The sequence below is a fragment of the Bos taurus genome, chromosome 16, assembly GCF_002263795.3.
Source record: "Bos taurus isolate L1 Dominette 01449 registration number 42190680 breed Hereford chromosome 16, ARS-UCD2.0, whole genome shotgun sequence".
NCBI lineage: Eukaryota > Metazoa > Chordata > Mammalia > Artiodactyla > Bovidae > Bos > Bos taurus.
The window spans coordinates 6,516,840-6,537,816 of NC_037343.1; the positions used below are offsets into that span (position 1 = coordinate 6,516,840).

A 20,977-nucleotide genomic window follows, 5' to 3' on the forward strand; every position below is an offset into this window, starting at 1 on the left:
ATGTGGTATCAGAGGCAACTACTGCCAAATAATTTTTAAATCTATATATATGAGTGAACATCCACTATAGTCTAGGCACTGGGCAAACAGTTATAAGCAAAAGCTGATTAGTATTGTTTTAGTGGAGCTTGTGGTTTAATGAGGCTTTAAGAAGCTGTGCAATGGCAAATTTTATCCTCTCTTAAACTAATTCTGAATTTTTATAGAACTCTGGATAGCATAATTTGGATTAATTGGGGAGAGGTAGGGAGTAAACATAGGGAAAATGAGCAGGTAGATCAGAGTATCTTCTTTCTCAGACACAGTAAGGGGATAGGAAGAAAAAAGTGGGTGGTTATTTCCTTTGCAATACTTCCCTTTGTGCTATACATCACTCACCCAAGGGATTCAATCTGGCAGTTTCTTCAGTCATATCTAATTAAAGGTCATGCCTTAGAATAGGAGAATAATATTAATATGTGCACAAATGAGAAGTTGAATGGGGTATAATTATATGACTTTTGTCTGTGCCACTGGAAGGGTGGATTTAATATCAGCTCAGATTGGGGAAAGATTTTAGGGGAAAAAAAATCAGAAATTTAGGTGTCGGTTATGCAAAGTTGGAGACATCCATTTGAGAAAAGTTGAGTAGGCAGTTGAATTTGAATGTATGAGTTCAGAAGAGAGGACTGAGCAAGATATATAAATTTGGCAAACTTGGGCATAGAGATGCATTACTCTTTGAGTATAATTCCAAAAGGATAGATTTTAAGAAGAAAAGGGAATGAACTAGCCAAGGATACTCAGAAGGAGTAAACATAAAGTGGGAGGAAAAGTAAGAGAATAGAGATTCAAGGATGAGGAAGTGATCGATTATGTTAAATGTAGACAAGATATGTCAGAGGCCTCATGCCTGATTCCTGCGTTGTGCCACATAGAGGTCATTGGTGACCTTGGCATTTGCAGATTTGGTCTGGAAGTGGAATAGGCTTAATAAAGAACAAAATGTGAGGGATTGGAGCCAGGGGTTTTAATCTTTGTAAATGTTATGAGCTAAATTGTGTCCTGCAAAATTTGTGTCTGTGTGTGTATTATCACTCAGTCATATCTGACTCTTTGTGACCCCATGGACTAACCCACCAGGCTCCTCCATTCATGGGATTTCCCAGGCAAGAATACTGGAGCGAGTTGCCATTCCCTTCTCCATGGGATCTTCCTGACCCAGGAACTGAACCCAGATCACCAGCATTACAGGCAGATTCTTGAAGCCTTAATCCTCAGTACTTTAGAATGATAAATATTTGGAGACGGCACATTTAAAGGGATAATTAAGTTAAACTGTTCAGTTCAGTTCAGTTGCTCAGTCGTGTGCAACTCTGCGACTCCATGGACTACAGCATGCCAGGCCTACCTGTCCATCACCAACTCCCAGAGTTTACTCAAACTCATGTCCATTGAGTCGGTGATGCCATCCAAGGTGATGTCATCCCCTTTTCCTCCCTCCTTCAATCTTTCCCAGCATCAGGGTCTTTTCAAATGAGTCAGCCCTTTGCATCAGGTGGCCAAAGTATTGGAGTTCCAGCTTCAGCATCAGTTCTTCCAAATGAACACCCAGGACTGATCTCCTTTAGGATGGACTTGTTGGACCTCTTTGCAGGCCAAGGGACTCTCAAGAGTCTTTTCCAACAAGCATCAATTCTTCAGTGCTCAACTGTCTTTATAGGCCAACTCTCACATCCATACATGAGTATTGGAAAAGCCATAGCCTTGACTAGGTGGACAGTTGTTGGCAAAGTAATGTCTCTGCTTTTTAATATGCTGTCTAGGTTGGTCATAACTTTGCTCCCAAGGAGTAAACGTCTTTTAATTTCATGGCTGCAATCACCATCTGCAGTGATTTTGGAGCCCCAAAAATAAAGTCAGCCACTGTTCCCATCTATTTGCCATGAAGTGATGGGACTGGATGCCATGATCTTCGTTTTCTGAATGTTGAGTTTTAAGCCAACTTTTTCACTTTCCTCTTTCAGTTTCATCAAGAGGCTCTTTAGTTCTTCTTTACTTTCTGCCATAAGGGTGGTGTCATCTGCATATCTGAGGTTATTGATATTTCTCCCAGCAATCTTGATTCCAGCTTGTGCTTTTTCCAGCCCAGCATTTGTCATGATGTATTCTGCATATAAGTTAAATAAGCAGGGTGACAATATACAGCCTTGACGTACTCTTTTTCCTATTTGGAACCAGTCTGTTGTTCCATGTGCAGTTCTAACTGTTGCATCCTGAGCTGCATACAGATTTCTCAAGTGGCAGGTCAGATGGTCTGGTGTTCCAATCTCTTTCAGAATTTTCCACAGTTTATTGTGATCCACACAGTCAAAGGCTTTGACATAGTCAATAAAGCAAAAACAGATTGTTGTTCTTATGTAAAGGGCAAATTTGATCACACAGAGTCACCAGTGATGCTTGAACTCAGAGGAAGGACCCTGTGAGGACATAGTCAGAAGTTGCTGTCTGCCAGCCAAGGAGAAATCAACCCACTGGCCCCTTGCTTGATCTTAGGCTTCCAGACTCCAGAACTATGAGGAAATAAATTTAAGTCATGCACGTATTTTGTTATGGCAGCTCTAGAAAGCTAATATCACAAGTCTCAGTGTCAGTTTATTTCTTCCACGGCCAAGGTGGCCGAGTGCATTCACCATCTTCTGCAAGGTTGTTTCCCTCAGTTCATGTGCTGATGATGTATATTGTCTTTCAATAACCCTGGTTCTCTCTAGGGGACTTCTGTGGGAGATTTCTGTGGTGCTCTTCGTGCGGTATTTCTTTGCCAGGTCTCCTGTCAAAATAGAAACTCCATATCATCAAAAATTGGCAGATTACACCATTGTGAACAGCAGAGTTAATAATCATTTATTACTCCAATTTCTTAATTTCTTGTCTTTTCTGGCTTCCAAAAGATTTCTCTTACTTTCCTGCTAGCTAAGACATACATGTTAAAAAGTGGTGTGTCGTGTGTATGTTTGATACTATTTTTTTAACTTTTCAAGGTATTTCATTTGGGGAGAGTTTATGGAGTGTGTTTCACGATATTGTCAAAAGCAAAATCCTGAATTACTTTGATTTTTTTTTTCCTTTTGTAATAAAGCAATTTGTTCTTTTCTGCATGTTGTCAATGTGATCATAGTTACTTGCTTGCTTTTTGATCCAGCTGGCTTGTCATTAATCTCAGAGACAATCTATATTAAGTACTTGCCAGTGTCTCTGATTGGGCTCCCTGGAAGTAGAACAAATTATCCAGCTCATGGTGAAGGAGGTGGATCTGGGTGCTAAATTTTCATGTCCATCATATTCAGTTATATGTACTTAATCATGATACAGTCTTAGCAATAATATTTATTTACTAAATTAGTTGAAGCTGAAATAGCCAGTTTTTCTTATGTAAATAAATTTTAATCCAATAAATTCCAAATGTATCTATCAGCCATTGTGGTATATGAAATATACCATTTTAGTGTATTTTATAATCAGAAAAAAAAAACGCAATAGGTTAAAAAATAGAAAATTTGTGGTCAAAAGTGAAATTGTTATTTGCTTAGTCTTATCTGACTCTTTGCGATTGCATGGACTGTAGCCCACCAGCCTCCTCTGTCCATGGGATTTCCCAGGCAAGAATACTTGAGTGGGTTGTGATTTCCTCCTCCAGGGGATCTTCCCAACCCAGAGACTGAACCTACTTCTCCTGAATTGGCAGTTGGGTTCTTTACTACTGAGCCACCAGGGAAGCCTACATGATGTGAGATAGAGGTCCAATTTCTTTTTTTCCTATTTGTATGCATATTTAAAAAAAAAATTAAAGTGCCTCTTTTTCCTATTGATCTCTCATAATGTTTTTGTTTCACAGTAATATTTAATAAATGCATGAGCCAATTTTTTGACTGTTGTATTCCCCTAATCAATTTTTCTTTCTCTGTGCCATGCTTAGAATCTTTTGATTACCATAGGATCCTAGGTCTTGATCTCCGTCAGGTAGAGAGGATATCTACTCTTTATTCTCCTTCACAAAATATCTTGTTTAATCTTTCACCATCTATAGAATCAGCTTATCAGGTTCCACAAAATTGCCTATGTGATTTAGATTGGAATTTTATGTAATTTTTGTTTTATTTTATAATATAAATACCAAATTGTTTATCAAAGCAATTGGGACAACTTAAATTATGCTGGTAATTAATAAGAAACCCTTATTAATTTGAGAAGGAAATTTTAGAATAAACTTTCCAAAAGGTTAAAAAACATGTCCCTCATACAAATATGAACTGAAATGTCAAAACTTATACTCAACTCATTAATGAGGGATACAGCACTGATTTCAAACTGGTAGAGTATTGAAGAAGTTAGGTATTTCTAGACAATGCTAAAATAAGATGTCTGGGTTAGTAGTCCCACCTCTAGAAGTTCTGTGGAACATTTGGTGTTTTCTCTTTTGTTGGGTGGAGATTTGTTGCTTAACTACTTGACACAACTCTACTCACTAAGGTCTGTTCCTTCACTGTTGAAGAAATGCACAGAAAATGTAAAGTCAAGGTGAGCAGTTTATTAAAAGAACATCTTGAAACCTTTTTTCCTGCTTCCAAATTTTGGATACTTTTTCTGACAAAATCGACAGAAAAAAATTGACAGCAAATGTTTCTCTAATATAACATTTTCACACTTTAAACTATACCATTGTCTATCTTCTTGTACAATTTTAGGAAAAAAAAATATTGGGAAAATTCCCTGAGAGAAGTTATTTGCCTGCTAAAATGATGAGTTAATAAACAGGTTTTTAGATCACTGTTATCATTTGTCATCTACATAATTTACATTTTATGTTCTTTAGTAAAAATATGGACGATATACTGATTATTTATTAGAAAAAATACATGATTATTATTCCTGCATTTTTTTCATAATCAGCCAACAAAACTTAAAGTTACACAATTCCATAAGCGGATTGTGGGAAAATGGTGGATCGTAATATAGAGAACAATATAGAAGAACACCATACAGTTGCTAACAATAATGCTCTAGACCCACATTCTCTATGTTTAAGTAAACATAATTATGTTATAAATCTGCAGGTGTAAGATAATTCCCTCTATACAGTTGTTTAAATAATTGAAATGTCACCAGACATTTGTAGATAAAGCAAAACTAAGTTTATTTAAACTCCCTGAAGCTAGAGATTAAACATTAGCTATGTTTCACAGGATAATGTTAGAAGTAATATCTTTATTATAGTTCGGAATAAGTGCGAGAGGGATCTTTTACGGTGAAAGGGGTTTCGAATGGTGAAAATTCGTCGTAAGTCCCTTTGAACTGGCGGAAACAACAAAGTGAGGGTTTTGAACGAGTAATAAGACTATGAAAGTCTTGTAAATAAGTGATGTATATTGTTCCCAGTAAGTTGATCTGGAGAGATTTTCTGGAGTAAAACAGTGAAGTTATTTACTGCTTTATATACTTATTTTTCCTAAGCAAATGTTTCTTAGAGCAATCTTCAGTTCAGTTCAGTCGCTCAGTCGTGTCCGACTCTTTGTGACCCCATGGACCGCAGCACGCCAGGCCTCCCTGTCCATCGCCAACTCCTGGAGTTGACTCACACTCATATCCATTAAGTCAGTGATGCCATCTAACCATCTCATCCTCTGTTGTTCCCTTCTCTTTCCTGCCTTCAATCTTTCCCAGCATCAGGGTCTTTTCAAATAAGTCTATTCATCGCATCAGATGGCCAAAGTATTGGAGTTTCAGCTTCAGCATCAGGCTTTCCAATGAATATTCAGGACTGATTTCCTTTAGGATAGACTGGTTGGATCTTCTTGCAGTCCAAGGGACTCTCAAGAGTCTTCTCCAACACCACAGTTCAAAAGCATCAATTCTTCAGTGCTCAGCTTTCTTTATAATTCAACTCTCACATCCATACATGACTACTGGAAAAACCATAGCTTTGACTAGACAGACCTTTGTTGGCAAAGTAATGTCTCTGGATTTTAATATGCTGTCTAGTTTGGTCATAACTTTTCTTCCAAGGAGTAAGTGTCTTTTTATTTCATGGCTGCAGTCACCATCTGCAGTGATTTTGGAGCCCAGAAAAATAAAGTCTGCCACTGTTTCCACTGTTTCCCCATCTATTTTCCATGAAGTGATGGGACCAGATGCCATGATCTTCGTTTTCTGAATGTTGAGTTTTAAGCCAACTTTTTCACTCTCCTCTTTCACGTTCATCAAGAGGCTCTTTAGTTCTTCTTCACTTTCTGCCATAAGGGTGGTGTCATCTTGGAGGAATCAACTATATCAAATTGACATCAATGATCCACAGTTTTTGTTTTCCTTCCATAAATATTTGTCTAGTAACACTTTTTAACTATCAACATTCCAGAAAAAAAGTTATTTGCTATTGTCTAGTTGTTTGTCTCACATAGGAAGTATCTCTAACTTTTATAACAACCATGTTAATGAAAGTAATATCCGCATTTTGTAGAGAATGAAAGTTAGGAAAACTGGTAGTACAATGCATATCATTTGATCCCAAAGTCTGTGCTCTTATCCCTCTTAGCCATTATGCTAAAGTAAACAAAAGGAACAAACAAAAGAACATACCAACACATGATTGTGGGGATGAAGTCAGTTTCCCTAGAAAACACAGTTGTTTATTGTAGTATTTATTGAGTGAAATTCTATTTGTGACTGTTTTCTCCCTCTTTTGCCAGGTTGTGCAACCATGTCTTTAATAGTATTCAACCCCTATGATTTTTCTATTAAAAGTCATATGTATGTTATTCAAGTGCAGCTTCCCTGGTGGGTCACATGGTAAAGAACCTACCTGCAATGTAGGAGACCTGAGTCCAATCCCTGGGTCAGGAAGATCCCCTGGAGAAAGAAATGGTTACCCACTCCGGTGTTCTTGCCTGGAGAATGTAATGGATAGAGGAACCTGACAGACAACAGTCTGTGGAGTCACAATGAGTCAGACATGACTGAACAACTAACACTTTCGCTTTTCATGTTACTTAAGAAAGAATATTAAGTGATAAAAGATCCTAAAGAAATATATATCCTCAGTGAACTGTGTCTATTACTGACCTGGGACTTTTTCCTTTGAGGTGCAGAATGGAAGAGGCTGCTTGGAGGACTAATCTCAAATCTAATGTCACTGGTGCAAAGAATTAAATAAAACTAAAAGGTGCTACTTTCACTGCATGTGCAAGTCTCCATATAGTTTCCAATTTCATAGTAACAACTAGCATCTGTTGCACATGACCAGACTATTTGAGATCCAGTGAGTCACTCTCCGAAAACAAACACATTTCTCCTCAAGCTGGGGTTTGCTACTTGATCATGCCGCCCATTCATAGCAATCCTGGGCTGTGGGAGCATCATTATAGTTTCCTTCAAGGTTTTAAAATGATTGATGCAAGAGTCCAATCTGAGTTAGAAATTACATGTTGTCTTCTTTCCTCTTCTTATAAGTATACAGAAAAAGAAAAGAGGATTTACACATTGTAGTTGATGGGAGATTTGATTAGGTGGTTGTTAGGTTTGTAGTGGGATTGTGCTACCTATAAGCTTCTAAATCATTCTGTGAGTAACAGCTTTATATTTTAATAATATATGTTTGCATGTATGCATGTTTATGTATAAATATATATTAACATCTTATGGGTGTGTATATATACATATATATATATATATATATATATATATATATATATATACATACCCTTTATAGTCATTAAGTCATGTCCAACTCTTTGTGATGCCATGGACTGTAGCCTGTGAGGCTTCTCTGTCCATGGGATTTTCCATGCAAGAATACTGGAGTGAGTTGCCATTTCCTTCTCCAGAATATCTTCCCAACCCAGGGATCAAACCCAGGTCTCCTGCATTCCAGGCAGATTCTTTACCACTGTGCCACCCCCGAAGCATAACTTTATACCCAAAGCTAAATCCTCTCCTAGCTTGTTTATCTTTTGCTTCCCATGCTTAGGTTTAAAAATTGAGATTACTTAAATTTAATTATTTTAAACACAATGGGGAAGTACAGAGAGTAGGTCTTGAAAATGAGCATTGCACATCAGGACGTGAGTGTTTAAACTGAAGAAAAACTTGAATACAAAAGTATTCTTGTTTTCACTTTTAATTTGTTTTCCCCTGGAAGCCACAAGATTGTGTGTTTCCAGTTACTGGCAAGCTGTGATTACCAAGGAATGACAAAAGCATAAATGCAGTTATTGAGGGGCATCAGCATTATGTTACCCAGAATGAAAGAAAACTGATGAGTGATTAGCACCCCAGAATCTTTCCTCGTTACACTACATATATCTGTCTTTCATGTGTCACTGATCCTGCTCACAGCGCCAGTTATCTCGCTGTATCTCACTGAGCACACTGTTTGCTGAACTCTGGGTAGGCAAGGCATGAGCTAAGAGCCTGGAAGAAATATCAAGGAGTTGCGGAACTGCAAGACACGTTTATTATCACCTGGATGATGCAGCAGCCATAGCAGCAGCCGTAGCATAACCTAACACAATACAACTTCTCTCCTGACTGGCACAGTGGCCATAACAGTATCCTCTCCTGCTACTGCAGCAGCCATCGCAGGAGACACAGTATATTTTGTCATCTCATGGCTGACCCAGTGGACACGGCCAATGACACAGCAGCAGTGCTGCTGTATTTTAGGTGGAGCTCACATATCCCTACAGCACAAAGTAGCTGCTGACCAAGCAGTACCTCCTGAAGGTATGCACACTGCTGTAAATGATCTCAGCTGTTACATAGTCATTATTTACAAAATGTAGGGCAAGGAAGCCTGAACTCTCCATCTTGGCTAATTTGCTCTCTCCCCACACATCAATATATATATATACACATCACTATGTATATACATATATATTTAAATACACATATATGTACATGCATGTATATGCATAAAGTAGATGGTTTCCCTCTCTGAAAATGGAATTATTTAAAACTTTATTTTTACAGTGCAGAGAATGCTATTGAAAGTCTCCAGAATTAATCTCTGCCTCCTTATCAGTTCAGTTCAGTTCAGCTCAGTCCCTCAGTCGTGTCCGACTCTTTGCGACCCCATGAACCACAGCTCGCCAGACCTCCCTGTCCATTACCAACTCCCAGAGTTTACCCAATCCCATGTCCATTGAGTCTGTGATGAACTCTAACCATCTCATCCTCTGTTGTCCCCTTCTCCTGCCCTCAATCTTTCCCAACACTAGGGTCTTTTCAAATGAGTCAGCTCTTTGCATCCGGTGGCCAAAGTATGAGAATTTCAGCTTCAACATCAGTCCTTCCAATGAACACCCAGGCCTGATCTCCTTTAGGATGGACTGGTTGGATCTCCTACAGTCCAGGAGACTCTCAAGAGTCTTCTCCAACACCACAGTTCAAAAGCATCAATTCTTCGGCACTCAGCTTTCTTTATAGTGCAATTCTCACATCCATACATGACTACTGGAAAAACTGTAGCCTTGACTAGACAGACCTTTGTTGACAAAGTTAATGTCTCTGCTTTTTAATATGCTGTCTAAGTTGGTCATAACTTACCTTCTAAAGAATAAGCGTCTTTTAATTTCATGGCTGCAATCACCATCCACAGTGATTTTGGAACCCAGAAAAATAAACTCAGCCACGGTTTCCACTGTTTCCCCATCTATTTGCCATGAAGTGATGGGACTGGATGCCATAATCTTAGTTTTCTGAATGTTGAGCTTTAAGCCAACTTTTTCACTCTTCTCCTTCACTTTCATCAAGAGGCTCTTTAGTTCTTCTTCACTTTCTGCCATAAGGGTGGTGTCATCTGCATATCTGAGGTTATTGATATTTTCCCCAGCAATCTTGATTCCAGCTTGTATTTCTTCCAGCCCAGCATTTCCCCTGATATACTCTGCATGTTAGTTAAATAAGCAGAGTGACAATATAAAGGCTTGGCATACTCCTTTTCCTGATTGGAACCAGTCTGTTGTTCCATGTCCAGTTCTAACTGTGGCCTCCTTATAAGATGTTACTAACGGAGATGGGCAAGTGAAGCACATATAATTATGAAAAGAATAAGATGGACAGAAAGATGTTGGCAAGTGACTTAGGAGAGACTCCATAAAGTTTTAAAAATGAGGTTATTGGTGTAAATAGTAAAGACTGGAAGCCAATTAGAAGATCCTTTGAAGCACTTGAGCTTGACCAATTGAAACTAATTCTGGGGGGAAGAAAAATTTATAGTAGGCTCATTTATTTAGGCTTATTTATTTATTTTTTTACAAGGTTCCATTTGAATGGTTCAGTTCAGTTCAGTTCATTTGCTCCATCATGTCTGACTGTTTGCAACCCCATTTACTGTAGCATGCCATGCCTCCCTGTCCATTGCCAACTCCCGGAGTTTACTCAAGCTCATGTCCATTGAGTCCGTGATGCCATCCAACCATCTCATCCTCTGTCATCCCCTTCTCCTCCCATCTTCAGTCTTTCCCAGCATCAGGGTCTTTTCTAATGAGTCAGTTCTTCCCATCAGGTGGCCAAAGTATTGGAGTTTCAGCTTCAACATCAGTCCTTCCAATGAACACCCAGGACTGATTTCCTTGCAGTCCAAGGGACTCTCAAGAGTCTTCTACAACACCACAGTTCAAAAGCATGAATTCTTCAGTGCTCACCTTTCTTTATAGTCCAACTCTCACATCCATACATGACTACTGAAAAAACCATAGCCTTGACTAGACAGACCTTTTATGGCAAAATAATGTCTCTGCTCTTTAATATGCTGTCTAGTTTGGTCATAACTTTCCTGCCAAGGAGTAAGTGCCTTTTAATTTCATGGGGGCAGTCATCATCTGCAGTGATTTTGGAGCCCCCCAAAATAAAGTCTGTCACTGTTTCCACTGTTTCCCCATCTATTTGCCATGAAATGATGGGCCCGATTCCATGATATTTGTTTTCTTTTTTTTTTTTTAGAATTCAGGCTTCTTTTATTATTATTTTGCAATGTACATTTTTATTGTATTATTTTTTTAATTTAAATTTATTTAATTAGAGGCTAATTACTTTACAATATTATATTGGTTTTGCCATACATCAACATGAATCTGCCACGGGTGTACACATGTTTCTGAATGTTGACCTTTAAGCCAACTTTTTTACTCTCCTCTTTCAGTTTCATCAAGAGGCTCTTTAGTTCTTCTTCACTTTCTGCCATAAGGGTGGTGTCATCTGCATATCTGAAGTTATTGATATTTCTCCCTGCAATCTTGATTCCAGCTTGTGCTTCTTCCAGCCCAGCATTTCTCATGATGTACTCTGCATATAAATTAAATAGGCAGGGTGACAATATACAGCCTTGATGAACTCCTTTTCCTATTTGGAGCCAGTCTGTTGTTCCATGTGCAGTTCTAACTGTTGCTTCCTGAGCTGCATACAGATTTCTCAAGAGGCAGCTTGGGTGGTCTGATATTCCCATCTCTTTCAGAATTTTCCACAGTTTATTGTGATCCACACAGTCAAAGCCTTTGGCATATTCAAAATTGGTAGCTCTGTTAAATAATTTAGTTACCAGAAGTTAGGAGTGTATATTTGGAAACAGATAAGAACCTTCTTTAGAGTCAACAGTCAAAGGGCAAAATTAAACAAACACTTCTCAGTATCCCTGTGATGGTCTGGTATTTGCACTGCTCTTTTGTAATACTTCACAGATGACCTGGAACTCTCCTAATAATGAAAAATTAACTTGAAGAGAAGGCAGGAAGCAAGAAGTAATAACTGAAAGACCAGTGTCCCAATTCTGTCTCAGTACTAGCTATAAATCTGAGAAAATCACTAAAATTACTTGAATTAAACTTTTATTTAAATAAAATAAAAGTGATGGCTGCTTTAGTCGAGTCATAGCAACACTGTAAAAATTAATAAATCAACAGTAGTGGAATGTTTTTCTAAATGTTTATTAAATCATGAGGAGATGGTGCAAATAAACAAGCACATCCAAATTAATAAAAAAAAATTGCAGGGAATGACCATTAATCTCAAGGCAGACCAAGTTGGAGTAAGGAAGAGATTTCAAGGATTCAGCCCACTACAAACCCAAGTATTTTTATCCTTAAGTAGTTATAACCTAAGGAAGAAAAGGAAGATGACTTCATTTCTTCTATTGGACTAGCAACTCAGAGTCTTTAAGGTTTGTACCAAAGAAAGAACTCGGGACCGCACTACCTCTTCATTCAGGCAGTGAATGGAAATAGGTTCCTAGTAGGTGTCAAGAAATTTAAATATTTAAGACATAAGCATGAACAAAACGCAGTATGGTCCCCACCCTTGTAGAGTTTACAATCTAATGGACTTATGTCGTATTACTGAGAAGTGCTACCGTCACCATCGTGAAGAGTGATTAGAAGAGAATGACAGCAGTTAGACCAGAAAGTCCAGATCAACACTGCCTTGTTTGAAATGAGTGCAGTAATTGTAAAACTGATACATGGACAGTATCAGAGGAAAGCAGGAAGGGAACAGCACCAAGGAGACACAGAAGAAGAACTTTCCTTTGGTAATGATCTGTGTCTACCATGAGTTCCCAAAGAGAATATCCGCAAAACTTTGGCATCCTAAACAGAGTCCAAGGTATTATCAATGCTCAAAAAAAAAAAGAAAGAAAGAAAGAAAGAAAGCTTTCCTGAAAGATTGGTGCATTAACAACCTGGGTCACCATTAATTTTTGTATTTAAAGTTAGTAAAGAGGAATTTTAAGACTGAAATTGTAAAATTGCTTTTTAACAAGATATTACATATTTTTTATGCTAAATTCAAGTAACCAGAGCAACAAAAAATGGGAAAAAATATTGAAATCAGTATTAAGTCCTTGATATTGTTAAGGCAAATTGATGATAGTTATGCAATAAAAACCCTACAGTACTAAGAATTGTTCCAGAAAATAAAATATCTGGGACATTTTCAGTTTATATTTGAAGAATAGTATAAAGATAATGGCACATGAATCTTAGTTATGAACATAGAATAAAAGCTTCTAAAATAAAAGTAAATGAATCCAGCAGTAAATTACATAAATAGTTCACTATTACAAAAACAATATTCCACAATTGAAAATAAAATTGCCTAATATAAAAGCACCTCAAAGTTGGGCTTTCCTAGTGACTCAGATGGTAAAGAATCTGCCAACAATGTAAGATACTTGAGTTTGGTCTCCGGGTTGGGAAGATCCCCTGTCGGAGGGCACAGCAGCTCACTCTAGTATTCTTGCCTGGAGAATCCCAAGGACAGAGGAGCCTGGCAGTCTACAGTCCAATGGGTTGCAAAGAGTGGAACATGATTGAGTGACTAAGCACATGACAATATAAAAACAACTAAAATAATTTACCAAGTTAATAAATCAAGAAAAAACAAAAATACACCATCAACTGATAGATTCAAGGTTGTTTTTTTTTTTTTGAGAATCAGCATTCATTCATTCCTGTTATGATATTTAGTAAAATATAAGTATTCATTGCAATTTCATTGTCAATAATGTAATTACTTCTAAAGCACTAGATGCCTTCTAGGAAAACATACAATGGTTATTTGATTGTTGTTTTCATCAAAAAGTTCTAGTCGATGTAGTAAGACAAAAACAATGAAAAGGGAATACAGATATTGGAAATTTCCAGACTACATGATTGTCCGCCTAGAAAACTCAAAAACTAAGCATGAAAGATATCACCACCTATAAGAGTTCAAAATGATTGTCAGTTACAATATCAAAAAAGTTAAAGGTCAGAACAGCAGTTTTAGAATAGTAAACAAAGTTATAGGCTCTGCCCAAATAAACCAACATATTATTAACCAATGGTAATGTATGTCAGTAGGAATAGATGTGGCATAGTAATGATTGCAATTCTACTTTATTTTTATTAACTACAACCACATATCCACTGTTATATTGGAATAAATGGGACAAAATGATCTTACATTTTATTTTGAGTATAAAAATGTGAAAAATGACATTTAAAGGAATAATGAGGGCAGATTTGCTCTAGTGTATTGTTCAAAACTCTATGGTTTTAGAATATGCTAAAATTACCTACTGGAGGTCAGTAGGTAAAGAGGTCAGTTCAGATAAAGTTAGATGGGAAGAAGGAATTCATAAATGAAGAGAAAAGGAGGAAGAGAAGAAGGAAGAAAGGGAAAAAAGAGGAAGGGAGAGAGGGAGTGAGGGAAAGAAGAAAAGAGGGAGGAAGTAAGTAAAAGCACATTTAAATCTGGAAAGGGAACTACTAACAGGATATTTAAAATCAGCTAAAATCATGAAAAAAAATGGGAAAGATAAAAACTAAATTCTGTCCCACCCAACTCCCTAAATACTAGAGAAATATCTGGTGCTGGACAGTTCCCAAAATATACACTATACTAAGCTGCCTGGATTCCTGTACAGTTGTCATGAATCAAATAAGTCTCCATTCTATATTATAAATAATAAATCTAAATGACATTTTTTTGTACCTGATGGAAGATAGGGTTCAAAAAGTGTTTTGCTTATTTTTTGTTTTTTCATTTGACCTTTGAAAAGTATTTGTATGAATGTATGCTTTAATATCATCCATGTTCCTTAGTGATGTTGACTGAGATCACTAGATTAATTAATTCTGTTGCTTCACATGATATTATAATGAGAATGGAATTTTAAGTTATTTAATGAGAGACCTTACACCATGCAAAATCATTTTCACTTCAGGAAAAAATCCAGTCGCTTGCAAGCTGTTACTTAGTCTTTGGCACATTTATATGTATTGGAGAATACTCAATTTTATAGTGATGGCCATTTCAGAACTGGGTAATACCATTCATAATTCTCATAATTTCTATAACTAATCCTATACACCACATTATGAATCATCTCATTTTAATAATGATGGTCATTTCAGTGTTTAAAGACAGCTGTTGAGTAAGGTTAAACATTTCCAGTTCCTTAAACTTGTCCTTATATGAAATGCTTTCCAGATACTCATTGTTTGCTTAAGGATTTAGACGATCTCATTTTAGTTAAAATATGCATCTCTGCTGTATACTCAGTAATGCACTCCAGGTATTATCTGAAGAATGCACTGATACTATTATAAGCTTGATAATTCTAGGGAGCAAATCTACATGGCTTTTGTTTTATTACTTGTATAATAGCCATATGTCCTTCTCAAATTTGCTTTTGTATCCATAGCAAATTTGAATTAATGTAGCTTAATATCAGTGTCACAGTTACTTTATTAAAATGAACTTTCTTTCACTTGATCAACAAGGGAAGCAGGTCCAGTGATGGCTTTCCAAGATGCCAGTGGAGATGTGGGTATTTGTATGTATTGTTATATGCATACACTTTGCATGTATATAACAAAGTGTATGTATGTATATAAAGTGTATGTATGTGTACATACACTTCGTATGTATGTATATTGTTATATACATACACATACTTTATGTTGTTACACATAAAGTGAAAAACGAAACAAAACAGAAATCAAAAAAGGATACAAAAGAAGGAAAATGTTGATGGGTGAGAATATTGTCTTTAGGGATAAGAGATAAAGAGCAATTCAAGTTTTTAGAATGTATAACTGATAAATCTTGGTTAGCAATTGATAACAAATACACGCTGTGCATGTATTTTGCAGCATATGTGAGTGTGAAGGTTTGCATATACATGTAGGGGTGTGTGCATGCACACAGACATGTACAAAGAGATGTTCTGCTAGAAGAAATTACTGCAATATCCATGGCTTGTTTCTAGAGAAATTAACAAGTAAAGAGAATCTTGATTTTTGTCATTTTACACATAAAGTAAAAAACAAAACAAAACAGAAATCAAAACAGGATACAAAAGAAGGAAAATGTAGATGGGTGAGAATATTGTCTTTAGGGATAAGAGATAAAGAGCAATTCAAGTTTTTAGAATGTATAACTGATAAATCTTGGTTAGCAATTGATAACAAATACACGCTGTGCATGTATTTTGCAGCATATGTGAGTGTGAAGGTTTGCATATACATGTAGGGGTGTGTGCATGCACACAGACATGTACAAAGAGATGTTCTGCTAGAAGAAATTACTGCAATATCCATGGCTTGTTTCTAGAGAAATTAACAAGTAAAGAGAATCTTGATTTTTGTCATTTTACACATAAAGTAAAAAACAAAACAAAACAGAAATCAAAACAGGATACAAAAGAAGGAAAATGTAGATGGGTGAGAATATTGTCTTTAGGGATAAGAGATAAAGAGCAATTCAAGTTTTTAGAATGTATAACTGATAAATCTTGGTTAGCAATTGATAACAAAAGCCCTTTGTTTTTACTGTATAAGAGATTGCTTTTAAAATATTCATAGATCTTTTTGAATATGCACCTTAGAATTTAGGAGTGAAATATTTCTCTAAGACATGAACATCTTCCTATGTCAATTATTTTCTCTCCAGTTTTATCTCTTGAATATCCCTACAAAACAAAAAGCAAACAAAAAGCCAACCCCCAAACTATCTACTTTATGTAGATTACATTATCAAAATTTTGTGATATTTAATTCAGTTCAGTCACTCAGTCGTGTCCAACTCTTTGCGACCCCATGGACTGCACCATGCCAAGCCTCCTTGTCCATCACTAACTCCCGGAGTTTACTCAAACTCATGTCCATCGAGTTGCTGATGCCATCCAACCTTCTCATCCTCTGTCGTCCCCTTCTTCTCCCATCTTGAATCATTCCTAGCATTAGGGGCTTTTCTAATGAGTCAGTTCTTTATATCAGGTGGCCAAAGTATTGGAGTTTCAGCTTCAGCATCAGTCCTTCCAGTGAATATTCAGGACTGATTTCCTTTAGGATGGACTGGTTGGATCTCTTTGCAGTTCAAGGGACTCTCAAGAGTTTTCTCCAACACCACACTACAAAAGCATCAATTCTTAGGTGTTCAGCTTTCTTTATAGGCCAGCTCTCATCCATAGATGACTACTGGAAAATCCATAGCCTTGAATAGACTGACTTTTGTTGGCAAAGTAATGTCTCTACTTTTTATTTTTTTAGTTTTCTGAATGTGGCATTTTATTATTTTTTTTTTATTTTTTAATTTAATTTTATTTTTTAACTTTACAATATTGTATTGGTTTTGCCATATATCGAAATGAATCCGCCACAGGTATACATGTGTTTCCCATCCTGAACCCTCCTCCCTCCTCCCTCCCCATACCATTCCTCTGAGTTGTCCCATTGCACCAGCCCCAAGCATCCAGTATCGTGCATCGAACCTGGACTGGCGACTCGTTTCAAAAATGGTATTGTACATATTTCAATGCCATTCTCCCAAATCATCCCACCCTCTCCCTCTCCCACAGAGTCCAAAAGACTGTTCTATACATCTGTTTTTTAATATGCTGTCTTCAGTTCAGTTCAGTTCAGTCACTCAGTTGTGTCCGACTCTTTGCGACCCCACGAATCTCAGCACGCCAGGCCTCCCTGTCCATCACCATCTGCAGTGATTTTGGATCCCCCCAAAAATAAAGTCTGATACTGTTTCCACTGTTTCCCCATCTATTTCCCATGAAGTGATGGGACCAGATGCCATGATCTTCATTTTCTGAATGTTGAGCTTTAAGCCAACTTTTTCATGCTCCACTTTCACTTTCATCAAGAGGCTTTTTAGTTCCTCTTCACTTTCTGCCATAAGGGTGGTGTCATCTGCATATCTGAGGTTATTGATATTTCTCCTGGCAATCTTGATTCCAGCTTGTGTTTCTTCCAGTCCAGCGTTTCTCATGATGTACTCTGCATAGAAGTTAAATAAACAGGGTGACAATATACAGCCTTGATGAACTCCTTTTCCTATTTGGAACCAGTCTGTTGTTCCATGTGCAGTTCTAACTGTTGCTTCCTGACCTGCATACAGGTTTCTCAAGAGGCAGGTCAGGTGGTCTGGTGTTCCCATCTCTTTCAGAATTTTCCACAGTTTATTGTGATCCACACAGTCAAAGGTTTTGGCATAGTCAATAAAACAGAAATAGATGTTTTTCTGGAACTCTCTTGCTTTTTCCATGATCCAGCAGATGTTGGCAATTTGACCTCTGGTTCCTCTGGCCTTTTCTAAATCCGACTTGAACATCTGGAAGTTCATGGTTCACGTAGTGTTAAAGACTGGCTTGAAGAATTTTGAGCATTACTTTATTAGCGTGTGAGATGAGTGCAATTGTATGGTAGTTTGGGCATTCTTTGGTATTGCCTTTCATTGGAATTAGAGTGAAAACTGACCTTTTCTGGTCCTGTGGCCATTGCTGAGTTTTCCAAATTTGCTGACATATTAAATGCAGCACTTTCACAACATCTTCTTCTAAAAAGCCTCTTGATGCAAGTGAAAGTGGAAAGTGAAAAAGTTGGCTTAAAGCTCAACATTCAGAAAATGAAGATCATGGCATCTGGTCTTTCAGGACTTGAGAAACCTGTATGCAGGTCAGGAAGCAACATCTGAAAATTTCAGATGATGATTATTTGGAATTCACCAAGTTTGAACACAGTTGTTTTTTCACTCAGTATTTTGAAAATTTTATTTTTGCTCTATCATTTGAGAGAAGTTGCTAGAATTCAGGAAGAAAGCAAATGCATTTATTAGAATGCTACTATGTTTTAGAGTGTTGATACCAATTTATAGCTGATTAAAGGTAGAATATTCAGTCCCTTAATTGATCTGTCTGTTTGGTAACTTACCTCTGGTAACTTTAATGTTCCCCTTGCCAGTGCCACTCCTTTGTTGATCAAGCAATATTTAATATGAGACAGATAAATAAATAAGAAAGTAAAGTGTCCCATATGTCATGTCCCAAAATAGGTTCAAGGTAAAGAGAATCCTTGATAACATTCTATTTCCAAGCCCAGTCCCTTAAGATTCAGGAGATTTGGGGTGGTTAGTTCATCCTGACTTTTTTAACCATCCAGTTGATTCTTACGACAGGGAAAAAATTGGGACTACACTGATGAAAAATTATTCCTCATATATATATGAAAGACTTTTGCATTATTGCTGTTTTGAGCTACCAGTAAAGCCCTGAATCGTACATACCACTCATTTATCTAGTAATACAGATAACTGAATTAACTGCATATGATATTTAAACAAGTATATCTTTAAAATTAGAACATAACTGGTACTCCCCCAAAAATCAGTGTTTTAACTCACTTCTCATTTTCTATGGTGGGGTTTGTTCAAATTATATAATGTATTACATCACATAATTTGTTTTTATTTTCATATATCTTACTGTTTAGCTAAATTGTGTTTTTATTTTTTTGTTTGCAGGGTGCAAGTTGAATTCTATATGAATGAAAACACATTTAAAGAGAGACTAAAGTTATTTTTTATCAAAAACCAGAGATCAAGTAAGTCTTTCATTTTATTCCCCTGTCTATATTTTGTATATATGTTCACTGTCATAAAAAATACAGCTATACAGTCCTTTTTCAAAATATCTTTTATATATAGGAGTAAACTTGATAATCTTCTCTGTCAGGCATTAATATTTAAAAAGCAGTAGATGTTGCCTCTGGTGATGTCAAAGTATCTTGACACCTTTACATCTTCAAGTCTGGTATCATTTAGTAGACTTCTGAGTGGACCATTTGGATTGATAGAAATACTGAGGACAATCATTTAAATGAGGGTTCCCCATATTTTCACTGTGAGAGACACCTAAAGCTTGTTTTGAGAAGACTCTGGTGATTCCAGGTGACCATAATGGGGAATAATTTTCTGATTTAGTGTTTAGTAGGGATGAGTTTACCTATCACACCTAATAGCAAGAAGCATGTAGGATGTCCTGAAATGTACAACACCTTCCCCTGGAGATTTAAAATCATAAAGTGCAGAGCCAAGCTCAGCATATAGCATCCCAGGAATTCTTGCCATAAAATACATTTGGGAAACTTTGGAACTTCAAGAGGGCATGAAATTGGCATAGTCAGTGACCTCCTAAGCCTATTCGGGGTTGAAGTGTCAGTCATACTTCTTACCTCTCCACAATACTATGTATTTTTGAAAAGTCATGTATAGTGAACCAGTTTGCAATTTTTTTTTTCATGTAATTATTGCTTAAGATGTCAATAAGCAATGGAAATAGTTTAGTGTAGACTTTACTCTTTCACAGTTTTGACCTCTGAATCCTCTTGGGTGGTTTAATGTGCTTCTGTGGGTTCATAGAGAAAAAGTTGAGTTATGAGAAGTTGTCTGAATACTGAACACAGGAAGTATTTCAATCTGTAAGGCACACAAATTACAGAATCTTAATGGCTGGTTAGTTCAGGGTTAGGTTAATAATAACTAGCACTTCTCTAATCTGATTGGTTAGAGGTTGCACCAATAGATATTACTTGAATAGTCCACATCATTTGCATAGAAGGTTTCCTTTATTTTAGTAGTAAAAATTCTGTCTCTCCAGGCCAGAAAGAATACTCAGCTTTGGCTAAACTTTTAAGGAGACCAGTTCTATAAAACCAGGGCAATTTCATTAACAGTTTAAAAGACTTTATTAAGAAACTAACCTGTATGTACCTAGCATTTTAATAGGAAAACCAAGGAAAAATTACACAATTAATAAGCATTAACCTTTTACTGTTAAATATTACCTGAAGTACACTCACCTATAGCAGAGTAAAAACAAAATGGCATTTCATTTTTAGATCTTATTAAGAAATAATTATTGGAAGACCTTTCTCAGAATTTTATTCATAATGTGTAAATCTGGTACCACCTGATAATTGCAGGAAAGGTAATGCTTCTATTAATCAGATTTTAAGCACATTTTGCTTAATGTTAATTAGTCCTCTCCAACATCAACTATCACAGCCATGTACAAAGATATGTCCATGGCTGTGTTATTTCCTGCAAAAAAAGTTTTTAAGATTTCATCAGTATTTAAACCTATAACGAAAAGTTAGTTGAATCTTGAAAATGGGTGTGT

At 36.7% G+C, this 20,977-nt stretch overlaps 1 protein-coding gene across 3 annotated transcripts in view; it reads left to right on the forward strand.

Annotated features, from left to right (window-relative positions):
* The window catches only part of KCNT2 (potassium sodium-activated channel subfamily T member 2), a 443,182-nt gene that overhangs the window by 128,702 nt on the left and 293,503 nt on the right, over positions 1-20,977 (forward strand). For all 3 annotated transcript variants that reach the window (XM_024976669.2, XM_024976670.2, XM_059875651.1), the window contains exon 2: positions 19,321-19,400. In XM_024976669.2, coding sequence (XP_024832437.1) covers positions 19,321-19,400 — 80 coding nt within the window. The remainder of the gene's footprint in view (positions 1-19,320; positions 19,401-20,977) is intronic.